Raw genomic sequence first — 14614 nt, forward strand, 5'->3', positions numbered from 1 at the left:
TGATTGGAGTCCCTCAGGGATCAATACTAGTGTGTTTTCTGTTTTCTGTTATTGTGGGGAAAGCTTTTGCTGAGAATAGCCGATCGACAAGCTCACAATGCAATATTTTCAGCGAAAACTTTCCCCACAATACCGATGCTGGGTTTTAAGTGGTTAAGCAGAATATATATGTATTAATTTATTGGGCCTGTATAATGTATCGGTTTCTTGTCTTCCAGAAAAATCAAATCTTTATTCTAACCAAAACCAAAAGTACACAAACATGTGGATGACTTGATCATATGTTAAATTTAATATATATTCTTAGTAAAGAGCTAATAGAATACACATATAACTTGTTGGAGTGCTGCCTGTGTTAAAAAAGTTTCATGAAAAATAATATAACCCGCATACTCACATGCTCCAAATCATTCATGCTCAATCAAACATTTTGAGCCTGGGCTCATCAGGTCAAATTCTTTGACCCAAGTGCCCAGGCTATAAATGTTATAAAAATGTAGTGGAGCATGCAAGTGTGCAGTTCTGTTCTTCTTCATACAGTACATATATTCTTACTGCATTGCCTCTTTAAAATAATGTGAGTTCCTGTTGTCTCTGGGCCATTTGTCAATATGTAGGCTGTCAACATATTCTCCTGTACTTGAGGCATATGTTGAACTAAAACCTTTTCTCCTCTACTTCCCCTACCACGCCTCCTTTTTTCAGTCTTCCTCAATAAAAATAAAGACAAATATAATTATAGAACGTTTCACATTTTACTGTGCAGCTTAATAATCAAGGCAGGGTTGATAACTAGCACGTTAACAAAGGAGCTTAGCTTGAGATCTACGTACGGATATCGATTCTCAAACAGTGAAATAGTAAACGTACTGGAGAGCACAGCGTTGTGGCGTGCAATACTTTGATTACAGATTCAGCCCAAGCTGGTTAGTCGGCCATTAGTCTCATGGGGTCAGACCCACAGCCTTACAGTACGTCCTAAATTCCAGCGATGGAGGGTCTGATTCACAAGTCAACATGTCTGTTTTGCCAGAGAAAATCTCAGGTAAGTCTCTTGATTGGCTGGTCTGTAACAGACGTCCATGGTTGGCTAAGAAGTTCCATGGTTGGTCAATTCATGTCATTTCTTTCCTCCTTAACCACTTTTCTATAGTTGCGCCCGAGACATTAGATACAGTATCTATCCAATTGTCTGGCTACTGCGAGACATAGATTACACTTACTGGTTTGTAATCTCGGTGTTGTCATCAACTACCAATGCAAAATATTTACACAACAGATATATACACATATATACACAAAAAAAAAATGAAGTGATTATGGTTATGGGCTGCCTTATAATATCAACACAGAGCTTCACACAACTGACTGGTCTCAGGTTCATTCTCCGCTGCACCCAGGTGTCCTTTAAAAGAGTTTGAGCAAGGCACTGGAACTCCTCCCTGTGCCAACTCACTTTGAATTGCTACTGTAGCTACACGGCTAAAAGGTAAAAAAAAAATGAAAAATGAAAAAAAAGCCATGTGTCTCATCAGGTGTATTAAACTGAAGCAATCGAGTGCGCCGGTGTGTTTCCTCAGAGGAGGGCATGCAGAGCTCTCTTTCCCGTTAGTGGGACAGAGAGGTCGGGCTGGGAAAGTCTCCAAACTGTGTTTCAGCCAACATGGATATATCTCCTTCAGTCTGTGGATGGGGAATGGAAACTCAGTTAACACCAATTCGAGAAGAATGCTCTAGGGGTGCAACAGTTAATCGAACTAATCGATTTAATTAATAAAAAAAATAATTAATTTTTATAAAATAATAAATAAAAAAAACATCCAATCTACAAGCTCACAACGCATCGCAATGCGTTGTGAGCTTGTAATACATATAATTACAAGCTGACAAAAAAATTATTTAAGTATGAAAGTAATATAATAATCACTAACAAAATAACCACTAGTTGCAGCCCTAGAATTCTCTGCTGCATACTGTATGTGTCCAACACAAACACATGATCCCCTTCTCAACAATAGGGCACAATGATTATGCATCAAATGATAATAGTTCATTAAATATTGCAATCACCAACTATTAGTCTTGATAAAACAAAACACATTTATTTTCTTCCTGCAAAGATTCATTATGGCTGATATGACAATAATAATAATCACTATAGTAATATTAAATACGCAAAAAATATTCATGGTGGAAAGTAAAATCACGATTACACCGAAATGTTTTCCGTAGCCCTACTGCATATCAATCCATAACAGTATCCAAATTTGGTTGTTTTATTCGGAACGAGGTTGATTTTTCACAATGAACAAAGGCATAATTTTAAATACTCGCCGGAGATTTTCATATTGTTTATTCATCATTCCACTGGTGTGTAAAGATGTTTACATTGCTTCTGGCCACGGCTGTCGTGGACGGACACCAAACAGCCCTGAGTTGGGGGTGTTTGTTATGAATTTGTGAGGGCCCAAGGTACAGTATAGGGCTAACAAGAAATAATAGTAAAACAGGACAGTTTGGTCCAATAACAGCATGCATTATTTCTTTTTTTTTAAAATACCTTTTGGGGGGCTTTTATGCCTTTATGGATAGGACAGTAGACTGAGAGGAAATGAGGAGAGAGATGGGGAGTGACATGCAGCAAAGGCTGTCGGGATCGGGACTCGAACCTGCGACACGCTGTCAGGCTACATTGGGCCTAGGTGCCTGGACCGCTACGCCAGCGGTCCAGGCCAGCATGCATGGCTTTCATGTGGATCTCAGACTTCATGTGACCAGTCTATGACGCCAATCGGCTATGACGTATCTATGACACATGACTCCATATACGTATGGGCAAGGTTTCAACCTGATTCACCCGGAATTCACTTCCTTATAATGCACATACGTATAATACAATAATTTAATAATATACAAGAATACAAGGGTATGCATAATAATAGAAATATTAGAGCAAAAACGGCAAGCCAACAAACAGAATTTACATCTCATTTAAGAATATTAGTTAGATGGTTAAACATCTCATAGCAAAGCAATGAAATAGCAATAATGATGTCTCCACCACGGCTCACAGATGCACTGCGGTCCTTCTCCAAAGTCGGCAAAAAGGAGGATTTAGCTGAACATGTCTACGATTTGAGGACAAAGCGGTTGAAAAGACAGGAGCTGTTTGCCAAAGCTGGCCTGACGTGGCAGAAGATTGTTCAGTTTTGCACACAGAGCCAGGACAGGGCAGAGCAGCAGGCTGCCACTCAGGAGCTGAGGAGCATCCTTCAGGCCGCTAAACAAATAGTGGGGACTGAAAATGGCCAGGAGACCATCGAAAGCGCTGCCGTTTTTCTCTTTAAGATCTTCCACAACAAAGACTATGTGGGGACTGAGGAAACACGGGCAATCAAGGAGATGTTCGGCCCTTTCCCCGCCTCTGCAGCTGAGGCCTCTTGTGCTGCGGTGGTACGGGCAGTGGCTCCACTCGGAGAGTCCCAAGTGGAGGACTTTGTCCGGGCCCAGATCTCCTGCCACAACCATCAACGTGGCTCTGCCTTTGGATGCAACATCGCCTTCTCCTATGACTGCTACCCCGTCGACCCCGTGGAGAACTTGCCCCTGGTCGAGGACTCAGAGAAGGACGTCAGCCTGGATTTTAACAGCTTCCTCAACAACCACCAGGGTGCCGGGAGGATCAGGGGTCAGGAGTCCACATCAAGGGCTCCCAACCAGGGATCTGTGGACGGAGCTATTTTGATTGTAGAGGTAGAGAAGTACCTAAAAGGAGGTAACATGATCTCCAGCAGAGAGGAGCTCTGCACCTCCCTGTACGAGATGCTGGCCTCCCACAAGAGTGACAAAGAGCTGCAGAATGGGCTATTTGAGCTGCTGGGCCCAGAGGGGTTCGAGATTATCTCCAACCTCCTGCAGCAAAGGGTGGCAATCGTAAACTCTCTCCGCTTCCTTCCACCCGACTCGCTCAGCCACCCGACAGATGGTAGCCGGAAAGGCGCTGGCGAGGGTTCCAAGCCCATCTTTGCCTGCCAAGTCACCATCCAGTCCGAGCAGGAGAGACAGATGATGAAGATGAATTGGAAGAATGAGAAGAGGGAGAGAAAGAGAGTGAAATGTTATGATGACTCCTCAGACGCCACCTTCTGCTTGGACCCCAAAGAGATAAGAGCCCAGAGGGAGCAGGCCCTGCTGACTGCACGCCAGGAGCCTGTGATCAGCAGGGAGAGGGTGTACGAACATGTCCGCTACCCCAACGTTTACGACTGCTATGCTGAGGCCGCAAAGACCCCTGCCTTTGTGGGAGGAGCAAAGATGCTGTTGCCAGAGGGCATCCGCAGAGACAACACTAAGATGTATGAGGAGGTGGAGATCCCACCCAATGCACCCTTGCCCATCGGCATCGAGGAGAAGCCCATCTACATCTCTGAGCTGGATGAGATAGGGCAGCTGGTGTTCAAGGGGATGAAGAGCCTGAACAGGATCCAGTCCATAATCTTCGAGATGGCCTACAACACCAATGAGAACCTGCTCATCTGCGCCCCCACTGGAGCTGGCAAGACCAATGTCGCCATGCTCACTGTCCTGCATGAGATCCGCCAGCATCTCCAACCTGGAGGGGTCATCAGTAAGGACGAGTTCAAGATTGTGTATGTGGCTCCTATGAAGGCCCTGGCAGCTGAAATGTCTAATTACTTCAGTAAGCGGTTGGAACCACTGGGAATCACTGTCAAAGAGCTCACTGGAGACATGCAGTTAACCAAAGCGGAGATCCTTCAAACACAGATGCTGGTGACCACGCCTGAGAAGTGGGACATCGTAACCAGGAAGGGTGTCGGAGATGTGGCCCTGTCCCAGATTGTCCGTCTGCTAATCCTGGATGAAGTGCATCTGCTCCACGAGGACAGAGGGCCCGTCCTGGAGAGCCTGGTGGCCAGGACCATCAGACAGGTGGAGTCCACCCAGAGTATGATCAGGATCCTGGGTCTGTCAGCCACGCTTCCCAACTACCTGGACGTGGCAACCTTCCTCCACGTCAACCCCTACAGAGGCCTTTTTTACTTTGATGGGCGTTTCAGGCCGGTGCCCCTCAGCCAGACCTTTGTTGGCATCAAAACCACCAACAAGATTCAGCAGCTGCATGACATGGAGGAGGTGTGCTATAAGAAAGTCCTGCAGCATATCAGAGACGGGCATCAGGTGATGGTGTTTGTCCACGCCCGTAATGCCACAGTGAGGACTGCCATGGGTCTGATCGAGATGGCCAAGAACCAAGGCGACATCACCCTTTTCCAGCCCAACCAGGGACCAGAATATGGCCAGTGTGAGAAGCAGGTCCAGCGCTCCAGGAACAAGCAGATGAGGGAGATGTTCCCTGAAGGCTTTGGGATCCACCATGCTGGCATGCTTCGCTCTGACCGCAGCCTGATGGAGAGCATGTTCTCCAAGGGCCGCATAAAGGTGCTAGTGTGCACGGCAACGCTGGCCTGGGGCGTCAACCTGCCTGCCCACGCTGTCATCATTAAGGGAACTCAGATCTACGACAACACACGTGGCTCCATGGTGGACCTGGGCATTCTAAACATCATGCAGATCTTTGGGCGAGCTGGACGGCCACAGTTCGACAAGCATGGTGAGGGAATCATCATCACCACTCACGACAAGCTGAGCCATTACCTCACCCTGCTCACCCAACAGAATCCTATTGAAAGCCAGTTCCTCAAAAACCTGTCAGATAACCTCAATGCCGAGGTTGCCCTGGGGACTGTCACCAATGTAGATGAGGCAGTGAAATGGCTGAGTTATACCTACTTGTATGTACGGATGAGGGCAAACCCACTGGTATACGGCATCAACCACAAGGCTTACCAGATGGACCCAGGCTTGGAGATGTACAGGAGGGAACTGGTGGTGCAGTCAGCCAGGAAGCTGGATAAGGCCCGGATGATTCGCTTTGAGGAACGCACCGGCTACTTCTCCTCCACAGACCTGGGCCGGACGGCCAGCCACTTCTACATCAAGCACAACACCATGGAGACGTTCAACGAGGTGTTCAACTCTCAGAAGACTGAGGCCGACATCCTCAGCATTGTGTCCAAGGCAGAAGAGTTTGACCAGGTCAAGGTGCGTGATGAGGAGTTGGAGGAACTGGAACAGTTGCTGAGTAAGTACTGTGAGTTGCCGGCTGCGGGTGGGGTGGAGAACAGCTACGGCAAGATCAACATCCTGCTGCAGACCTACATCGGCCGAGGGGATGTGGACAGCTTCTCCCTAATCTCAGACCTCTCCTATGTGGCACAGAATGCTGCTCGTATCGTCAGGGCCCTGTTTGAGATCGCCTTGAGGAAGCGCTGGCCAGCTATGACCTACCGTCTGCTCACCCTCTGTAAGGTGATCGACAAGCAGCTGTGGAGCTTTTCTCACCCCCTACGGCAGTTCCCTACCCTTCCCCACACAGTGCTGTCACGCCTGGAGGAGAAAAAGCTTAGCCTGGATAGACTGAAAGAGATGAGTAAGGATGAGATCGGTCACATGCTGCACCACGTCAACATCGGGTTCAAGGTTAAGCAGTGTGCCGACCAGATCCCCTCAATCATGATCGAAGCCAGCATCCAGCCAATCACTCGTACCATCCTCCGTGTGTGCCTCGTCATCACCCCTGATTTCAGCTGGAAGGACCAGGTGCACGGATCAGTGGGTGAACCCTGGTGGCTGTGGGTGGAGGACCCAATCAACGACCACATCTACCACTCTGAGTACTTCCTCCTGCAGAAGAAACAGGTGGTGACAGAAGAGCCCCTGCACATTGTGTTCAGCATCCCCATCTTTGAGCCTCTGCCCTCCCAGTACTACATCAGAGCTGTGTCGGACCGCTGGCTGGGTGCTGAGGCTGTCTGCACTATCAACTTCCAGCACCTCATACTGCCGGAGAGGCATCCCCCTCACACAGAGCTGCTGGACCTCCAGCCACTGCCCATAACAGCCCTGGGGAACAGAGAGTATGAGAGCCTGTACAATTTCACCCACTACAACCCCATCCAGACGCAGATATTCCACACACTCTACCACACAGACACCAACATCCTGCTGGGGGCACCAACAGGCTCCGGCAAAACCCTTGCTGCAGAGATGGCCATGTTCCGTGTGTTCAACATGTATCCAACATCCAAGGTGGTGTATATCGCCCCAATGAAGGCCCTGGTGAAAGAGAGGATTGAGGACTGGAAGTTCCGAATAGAGAAAAAGCTGGGAAAGAAAGTGGTGGAGTTGACGGGTGACGTGACCCCTGACATAAGAGCAATCGCGCAGGCTGACCTCATTGTCACCACACCAGAGAAGTGGGACGGGGTGAGCCGCAGTTGGCAGAACCGCAGCTATGTCCAGAAAGTAGCCATCCTCATCATCGACGAGATCCACCTGCTCGGGGAGGACAGAGGTCCAGTGCTGGAGGTCATTGTATCCCGAACCAACTTCATCTCCTCCCATACCTCCAGGAGTGTGCGTGTGGTTGGCCTCTCCACTGCTCTGGCCAATGCGCGAGACCTGGCCGACTGGCTGGGGATCAAACAGGCGGGCTTGTTTAATTTCCGTCCTTCTGTGCGTCCGGTGCCCCTTGAGGTTCACATCCATGGTTTCCCAGGACAGCACTACTGCCCCCGCATGGCCAGCATGAACAAGCCTACCTTCCAAGCAATCCGCAGTCACTCTCCAGCCAAACCAGTGCTGATCTTTGTGTCCTCACGCCGTCAGACACGCCTCACAGCGCTGGACCTGATTGCCTACTTGGCCACCGAGGACGACCCCAAACAGTGGTTGCATCAGGATGAGAGAGAGATGGAGGCCATCATTGCAACGGTGAAGGAATCCAACCTGAAACTCACGCTGGCGTTTGGGATTGGCTTGCACCACGCCGGCCTGCATGAGAGAGACAGGAAAACCGTGGAGGAGTTGTTTCTTCACAGCAAGATCCAGGTACTGATCGCCACAAGCACACTAGCATGGGGGGTCAATTTCCCTGCTCACTTGGTGATCGTCAAGGGAACAGAGTACTTTGATGGAAAGACTAGGCGTTACATCGACTATCCCATCACTGATGTTCTGCAGATGATGGGCCGTGCAGGCAGGCCACAGTTTGACAACCAGGGCAAAGCAGTCATCCTGGTCCACGATATCAAAAAGGATTTCTACAAGAAATTCCTCTATGAGCCTTTCCCTGTGGAATCCAGTCTCCTGAGTGTGCTGTCAGACCATCTGAATGCCGAGATCGCTGCAGGGACCATCACCTCCAAGAACGACGCCTTAGACTATATCACCTGGACGTACTTCTTCAGACGACTAGTCATGAACCCCAACTATTACAAACTGGAAGACATCAGCCACAAGTCCATCAATAAGTACCTGTCCAACCTGGTGGAGATAAACCTGAGGGATCTGGAGTGCTCCTACTGCATAGAGATACAAGAGGATGAGCGCACCATCAAGCCGCTGATGTATGGTCGCATCTCCTCCTACTACTACCTGAAGCACCAGACCATCCGCATGTTCAAAGAGCGGCTGAGGGACGAGCTGCCCATCCAAGAGATCCTCTCTGTTCTCACGGATGCAAAGGAGTACGCAGAGCTCCCTGTCAGACACAATGAGGACCAGCTGAACAGCCAGCTGGCTCAGCAGCTCCCTCTGCCTGTGAAACCACACTCCTATGACAGCCCCCACACCAAGACCCACCTGCTGCTACAGGCCCACTTCAGCCGCACCCCACTGCCCTGCAGCGACTATGCCACCGACACCAAAACAGTGCTGGACAACACCATCCGTGTCTGCCAGGCTATGCTGGATGTTGTTGCCAATGAGGGCTGGCTAGTGACTGCTCTCAGCATATGTAACCTGGTGCAGATGATTGTCCAGGGCAGGTGGCTGCACGAGTCATCATTACTGACACTCCCCCATATTGAACAAAACGACCTCTACCTGTTCAGCCAGTGGGCTAACAAGAAGGAGAGAGGCAGGGCTGGAGGCTTCAACGGACCAATCGAAGGACTGCCTGAGCTTATTACCACCTGCAAAGGGAGAGAGAGTACGTTCGCTGCCATCTTTGGTCAGGAGCTGCAACCAAATCAGATCAGCCAGGCGTGGTCATTCCTCAGCCATCTGCCAGTGGTGGAGGTGGGGCTGAGTGTGAAAGGCTGGTGGGAGGAGTGCCGGGAGCAGATGGAGCACCTAGTTCCTGCCGTTGTGGAGGGGAGTCTGAGGGAAAGAAGTTGGATAGATGTCCATGCTGACCAGGAATACGTCCTCCAGGTATCACTGAGACGCGTCAATATTGGACAGCAGAGGAGAAAGCAAGACAGTAAGGCCCAGGCACCTCGATTCCCTAAGGCGAAAGATGAGGGCTGGTTCCTGGTTCTAGGTGAAGTGGACCACAAGGAGTTGCTGGCTGTCAAACGGGTTGGATATGTACGCAACCAGAGACTTGTCTCCGTGGCCTTCTACACCCCAGAGAAGACTGGAAAATGTGTTTACACCCTGTACCTGATGAGTGACTGCTACCTGGGTCTGGACCAGCAATATGACATCCACTTCAACGTGACCCCTGCCAGGATCACCACCCATACCGAGGTGACAGACGCCATGAGTGATTTGTCCCTCAAGTGACACAACATACCAGCATAGGCCACCATTCACCATTGCGTCTGCCTTAACTGGGCATGCAATACGATAGGTGGGGGAACTGGGTGGGGGTCTACAATGTGATGACACAAGATTTACAAACTGTTCATGTATTTGGAGAAAGACCAGGGTTTGATAGTTGTTGGGGTGGGGAACTGGTGGCCCGCAGGCCAAGTCACCTTACTCTACCCAGTAATGGTAGTGAGAGGTGATACGGACTACATGGGATAATTGAGAACTGGCATTAAATTGGGAGGAAAATAAAAATTTGATAAAAAGATAATGTATGTTATTCCCAGTTCTGCTCCCCACTGAACAGTCTCCCTGATCACCCGCAAACCCGGCCAATTGTGTTTGTTTGAGTGCCTGGCCAAGGTGGATGCTCCATGGAAGATTCGAACTCCAGTCTCCACGGTTGTTGGCAGAACTTTACCCCTGCACCACCTGGATGCCCCTAGGCACCATATATTGAGCTTTACACCCACCGGTAAAGATATGAGATTCCTTTAATGCACTTGCAAATGGCTTCTGTGAAAAGAGTCCATTACCTCCAAAGTGGAAGACAGCCACGCAGAAAACCTTGTTTAAAGTGTCTTCACCTACCTGTTGGTCTTTGTCCTTCTCCTGCTTTGGCAAGCGATGTCTCCTCTTCTTCGGACCGCCGGAAGGATGGAACACAGTGGAGGAGGAGGAGCCAGAAACACCATTGGGCCTATCATCCTCCACTCCAGGAGCGGAGTCTAATTGGGCACCAGACTCATCCTGAAATGAATCGACACAACATGATGTCCCTGCCCTAAGTGATGCAGTGACAACTAGAAATGGGCACACTTCTTCGCAAGGCCACGTGGCCTACCCAGGGCTATGTACGTTTTGGTTTACAGCTGTCAGGACCCCAGAAAGCTGTGGGAGGAAATAGCGTCTCCACAACATGCGGTTTAACATTCCACATTTGTCACGCTCTTATGGGTCTAAGTGAAATTGCTTTTGGCTCTGCAGTGCGTTGTGAAGAGGCCCCTCAATATGTGATTCAAGTTTGGGTGTAGTATGACCTACGGTTCAAGAATTATAGGACAAAATGTAGCGGGCACCTTTACCTTTGATACTATAACTATGTGAAAAACACTTGTTTTATCTAAAATGAATTGGAAATACTATTTAATGTTTTCAGATCAATAAGAGATATATGGATTCCAAGTTAATTATGTTCTTTATTTCCTGTAGTCCCATATTAATTGCAGCAGTACACATACAGTATAAACAAAAACACAATATAACTACATTAATAATATAATAACCAGTGCTGGAAATGGACAGAATTAAATCTGTGCAGACATCAGTACCTATTGAAACTCTGTCTCTTTTAATGCCAAAAACTGGATTGTACAAGTGCATGTTTGAAAATAATGCTCAACAAATGTATTTTCTCATTTACATTAATGTTACTTCAGTCTGCACCCCCTCCTTTCTAGCCCAAACACAAATAACGTGTTTGGGGTCGGGACACAACCAGCTAGAGACATAGTGAACTAATATGAGGGGTGAATGACATTTCTGCTCGATTCACTGTTGCAGGTCAGGATAGACTGATAGATGCCAATCACTTTTTCTCGCTTGCGCCGTCATAATGAAGTGTAACCAAACAACTGAACTAAGCAGTTACATAATGTGAGCTTGAGTGCATTGCACTCAGTGTACTGTACTCAAATGAGTGTGACAGACATTAGCAAGTTGTTTGCATCTATGCCACTGGCGGTGTGCAATCCCTGATGATATAGTGTATTTTTCATGATGAATACATATATGTAAATATCACTCATGCACGTATTCTCACCTCCAGTAGTATGGTGAGCTGGGCATTCCTGTAGTCATCACCATGAGTGTCAAGAGTCTTCATAAGAAACCTACAGGAATGCGATGAAATGGATGTTGAGAGATCAGCAGTAAAGAGGTGAGGACTAAACAGGCAGAAGGACTATTGCCACATGATTATGCAGTCGTACTTAAATAAGACACTATGAAACAAATCAATGGCGTTACTTCTGATTTGCAACCACCGAAAAAAGGAGAATTGTAGCATCATCGTCCACGATCTCAAACAACACCTACGTATATATATCAGTTAAAGTTAAAGTAAGTGTTATTTAATTCTATGTTCTGATAGTATTCATTGCGATAGAGTGCTTGTTTAGTAACAGGGGTCTCCCTATCCAGCTCTTTAGTAAACATAAAATAACTGTTCGGTCGGCATACCAACATCCAATCAGGAGAAAAAACTCATACAGCATAAACAAGTGAAACAGGGAGCGATGAAACAAAATTGGAAAGATCATAAATGATCTTTGTAGGGTTGCCGTGTTAAGTGGTCAGATGGGGGGACGCCACCACGTGCATTTTCATGATCAATCAATCGATCGTGTTCCGGCTTGGATCAATGGAACTAACATAGTATACTTTAAGTTCCTATTTTTCGGTATCACAATGAAAAATAAAGAAATACCATGACATTTTTTTACATTAAAGCGGTTAATACATTAATTAATGCAACTTTTTTTTAATTAATAAAATGTAATTTTGTCCAATCTGTATAGTAGAGTATGTTAATACAATATAACTTATACAATTGGGGTGGTTGTATTTCGTCTCCCTGCTCTTCTATTGAGACATTTAGATCGTGTCAAAGGTCATGTCTCACCTAGACACAGGATCTGACACAAAGTTTGACCTGAAAGTCAAGATTGAATTTATCCCCTGGGCAAGCAGACCGGCTTTAATAGCTCAATGGTAAAAAAGAAAAGAAAAAGCATTTGCGTAGGAGACCTGGGTTCAAATCCAGGGTAGAAGAGGAAAGTTACATAGTGCAGCTTTAATATTAATGTTATATTATCATTAAATCGTAGTGTTTTGTCAATTATGCAATATCCTCATGGTCCACCAGTGGGCCTGTGGATCCACAGGTTTGGAATCGCTGCTATAAAATGTACCGTCTCTCTTTCTTCATGCGCCGTGTTAGTCTCTGAACCTGGTGAAGACGACCAAGGACCTTCTGGTTCACCTGAGACAGACATGAGGGATCATTTGGAATTCATTATTTGAGAAGCAAACTCAATATCTGGGCTGCTAATGCAGCCTGTCGGGTTCGAATCTCGATCCCGACGACGGTTGCTGCGTGTCACTCTCCATCTCCCTCTCCCCATTTCCTGTCAGTCTACTGTATACTATCAATGAAGGCAGAAAAAAAAAAAAAACGCTTCTCAATTGTTCAAAAAAGTAATCGATAGAATAATCCCTAAGAAAATAATTGACAGTTCCAGCCCTAATAATATACATGAAATGATCCCATGTTCACGAACCTGTTCTATTTCTTTGCATCTCTTACTGAGGGCCAGGTATTTTCTTTTATTCAGTGCTCTCGTCTCTTCATCCTCTTGTCCTTGATCCTCTAAGAGCTCAGTTCCTGCCGGACCCAGCTCCACCTGGTGGAAACAAAAGAAAAAGGTGTTGGTGATAGAGCCCAACCAATGCCACATTTTTGTGTCTGATGCTGATCCGGATTTTGGAGAGTTGTAGTTTGTAATTTTTACCCCTTTTTCTCCCCAATTTAGTTGTTGTTATGCTAATTGATTCCTCCCCACACACATTTCACTGTGTTGTCACTGCTGTATCCTACTGACTAACCTGCCAGCGAGGAGCTAATGACAATTTAACCCTCCTCGCCCAGCTTCCCTCCCCGCCAAACACAGGCCAATTGTGAAAAAAACAAATGCAGCGTGGGTGGATTCGAACCCCCAGCCTCCACAGTGGTGGGCAGGCACTTCTTATCATATAATTCTATGGTTTGTTTCAGATTGGTCTTTGATTGGTCAAAGGCATGTATCGACTGCTTAACATTACCTCCCCCGGGCCCAACTCCACACCACCAGGTTCTAGTTCTGCCTCCAGGATGTGGCCTCCAAAAAGAGGAGGCAGCGCCAAGCCAGAAAAATCCTCCATCATCTAAAGAGGACAGCAAAGACAAACACAGCCAGCCACGCCACCCAGAGAAACATAAATACACAGACACAGGCAATCAATACAGACACACTAATGTGATGCATCAGCAACAAACAACAAAAAAAAAAGATATTGAAAAAAAAAAAAAAAGAAGCAAACTACAGTAGCAGCAGTGAAATGGTAGGCTAAGCACTAATCAAAATTACATTTAAGGCTATAGTTCTACAATTGCTAAAAATTGCTACAAACCTGTGGATAGGCAGTCATTTTGGGCATAACCGAGAAGTTGAAGGATACATTTAGGTCTAATAATAATGTACAAAGCATTTGTCCAAATGCATTTCTGGTGAAATAACATCATTATGATAAACCTGTCAGATCGACAGATGATACAGGAGCATCAGTGGATTGAGTTTGTTGTACAACGTGGCTTGAAATAATTGCTGCTACAGTATTACACCATACTTACATTTATTATGGCTCAGATCACTGATGCTCTGCAGTGGAAACTGTCTTGCGTTTTCAAAGATCCTCTGTTTAACTAACTGTCATCGCATCGGGTACATCTTCACAGATCAGTAAAACGTCAATGACACACCAATTGAAAACACTCTATCATATATAGACAAATAAATAAACCAATTAAAAATGAATGTTTAATCGCAAAAAAACTTCTGGTTGCACACTCACACACTCACATTACGGAATCACATTGTTTATACGCGACGGGCGCTATAGATGTACGTCACCATCTACCGACTACATGCAGTGGTGTAAAGTAACTCAGTACATTTACTCAAGTACTGTACTTAAGTACAACAAAAATGGGAACATTTGAGCTACTATAGTTACTTTAAAGGTTTTGATTATTATTACTAAATATACATTAACTACTACAGCTCTATTTAAACTTTGGCTATTTGAAAATAGCAGATGTGACGCGTTGTGAGCTTGT

The 14614-nt window shown here is 46.5% G+C and overlaps 2 protein-coding genes across 2 annotated transcripts; one reads left to right on the plus strand and one right to left on the minus strand.

Moving 5' to 3' along the window:
* Positions 1-269: 269 nt before the first annotated feature.
* Positions 270-14363, minus strand: tfpt (TCF3 (E2A) fusion partner). Its single transcript, XM_080427014.1, has 7 exons — positions 14129-14363; positions 13561-13662; positions 13020-13142; positions 12651-12721; positions 11501-11570; positions 10270-10428; positions 270-1683 (listed from the first exon to the last, which is right to left on the minus strand). Exons 2-7 carry the CDS (start codon positions 13660-13662, stop codon positions 1609-1611), a joined length of 600 nt encoding a protein of 199 aa, XP_080283140.1. The 5' UTR covers positions 14129-14363; the 3' UTR covers positions 270-1608.
* LOC308084478 (activating signal cointegrator 1 complex subunit 3-like) lies at positions 3052-9651 on the plus strand (the record flags this gene model as incomplete). Its single annotated transcript, XM_080427143.1, has 1 exon — positions 3052-9651. One exon carries the CDS (start codon positions 3052-3054, stop codon positions 9649-9651), a length of 6600 nt encoding a protein of 2199 aa, XP_080283269.1.
* Positions 14364-14614: the final 251 nt, after the last annotated feature.

The sequence above is a fragment of the Gymnoscopelus braueri genome, assembly GCF_963280865.1.
Source record: "Gymnoscopelus braueri genome assembly, chromosome: 4".
In the NCBI taxonomy this organism is placed as follows: Eukaryota; Metazoa; Chordata; class Actinopteri; order Myctophiformes; family Myctophidae; genus Gymnoscopelus; species Gymnoscopelus braueri.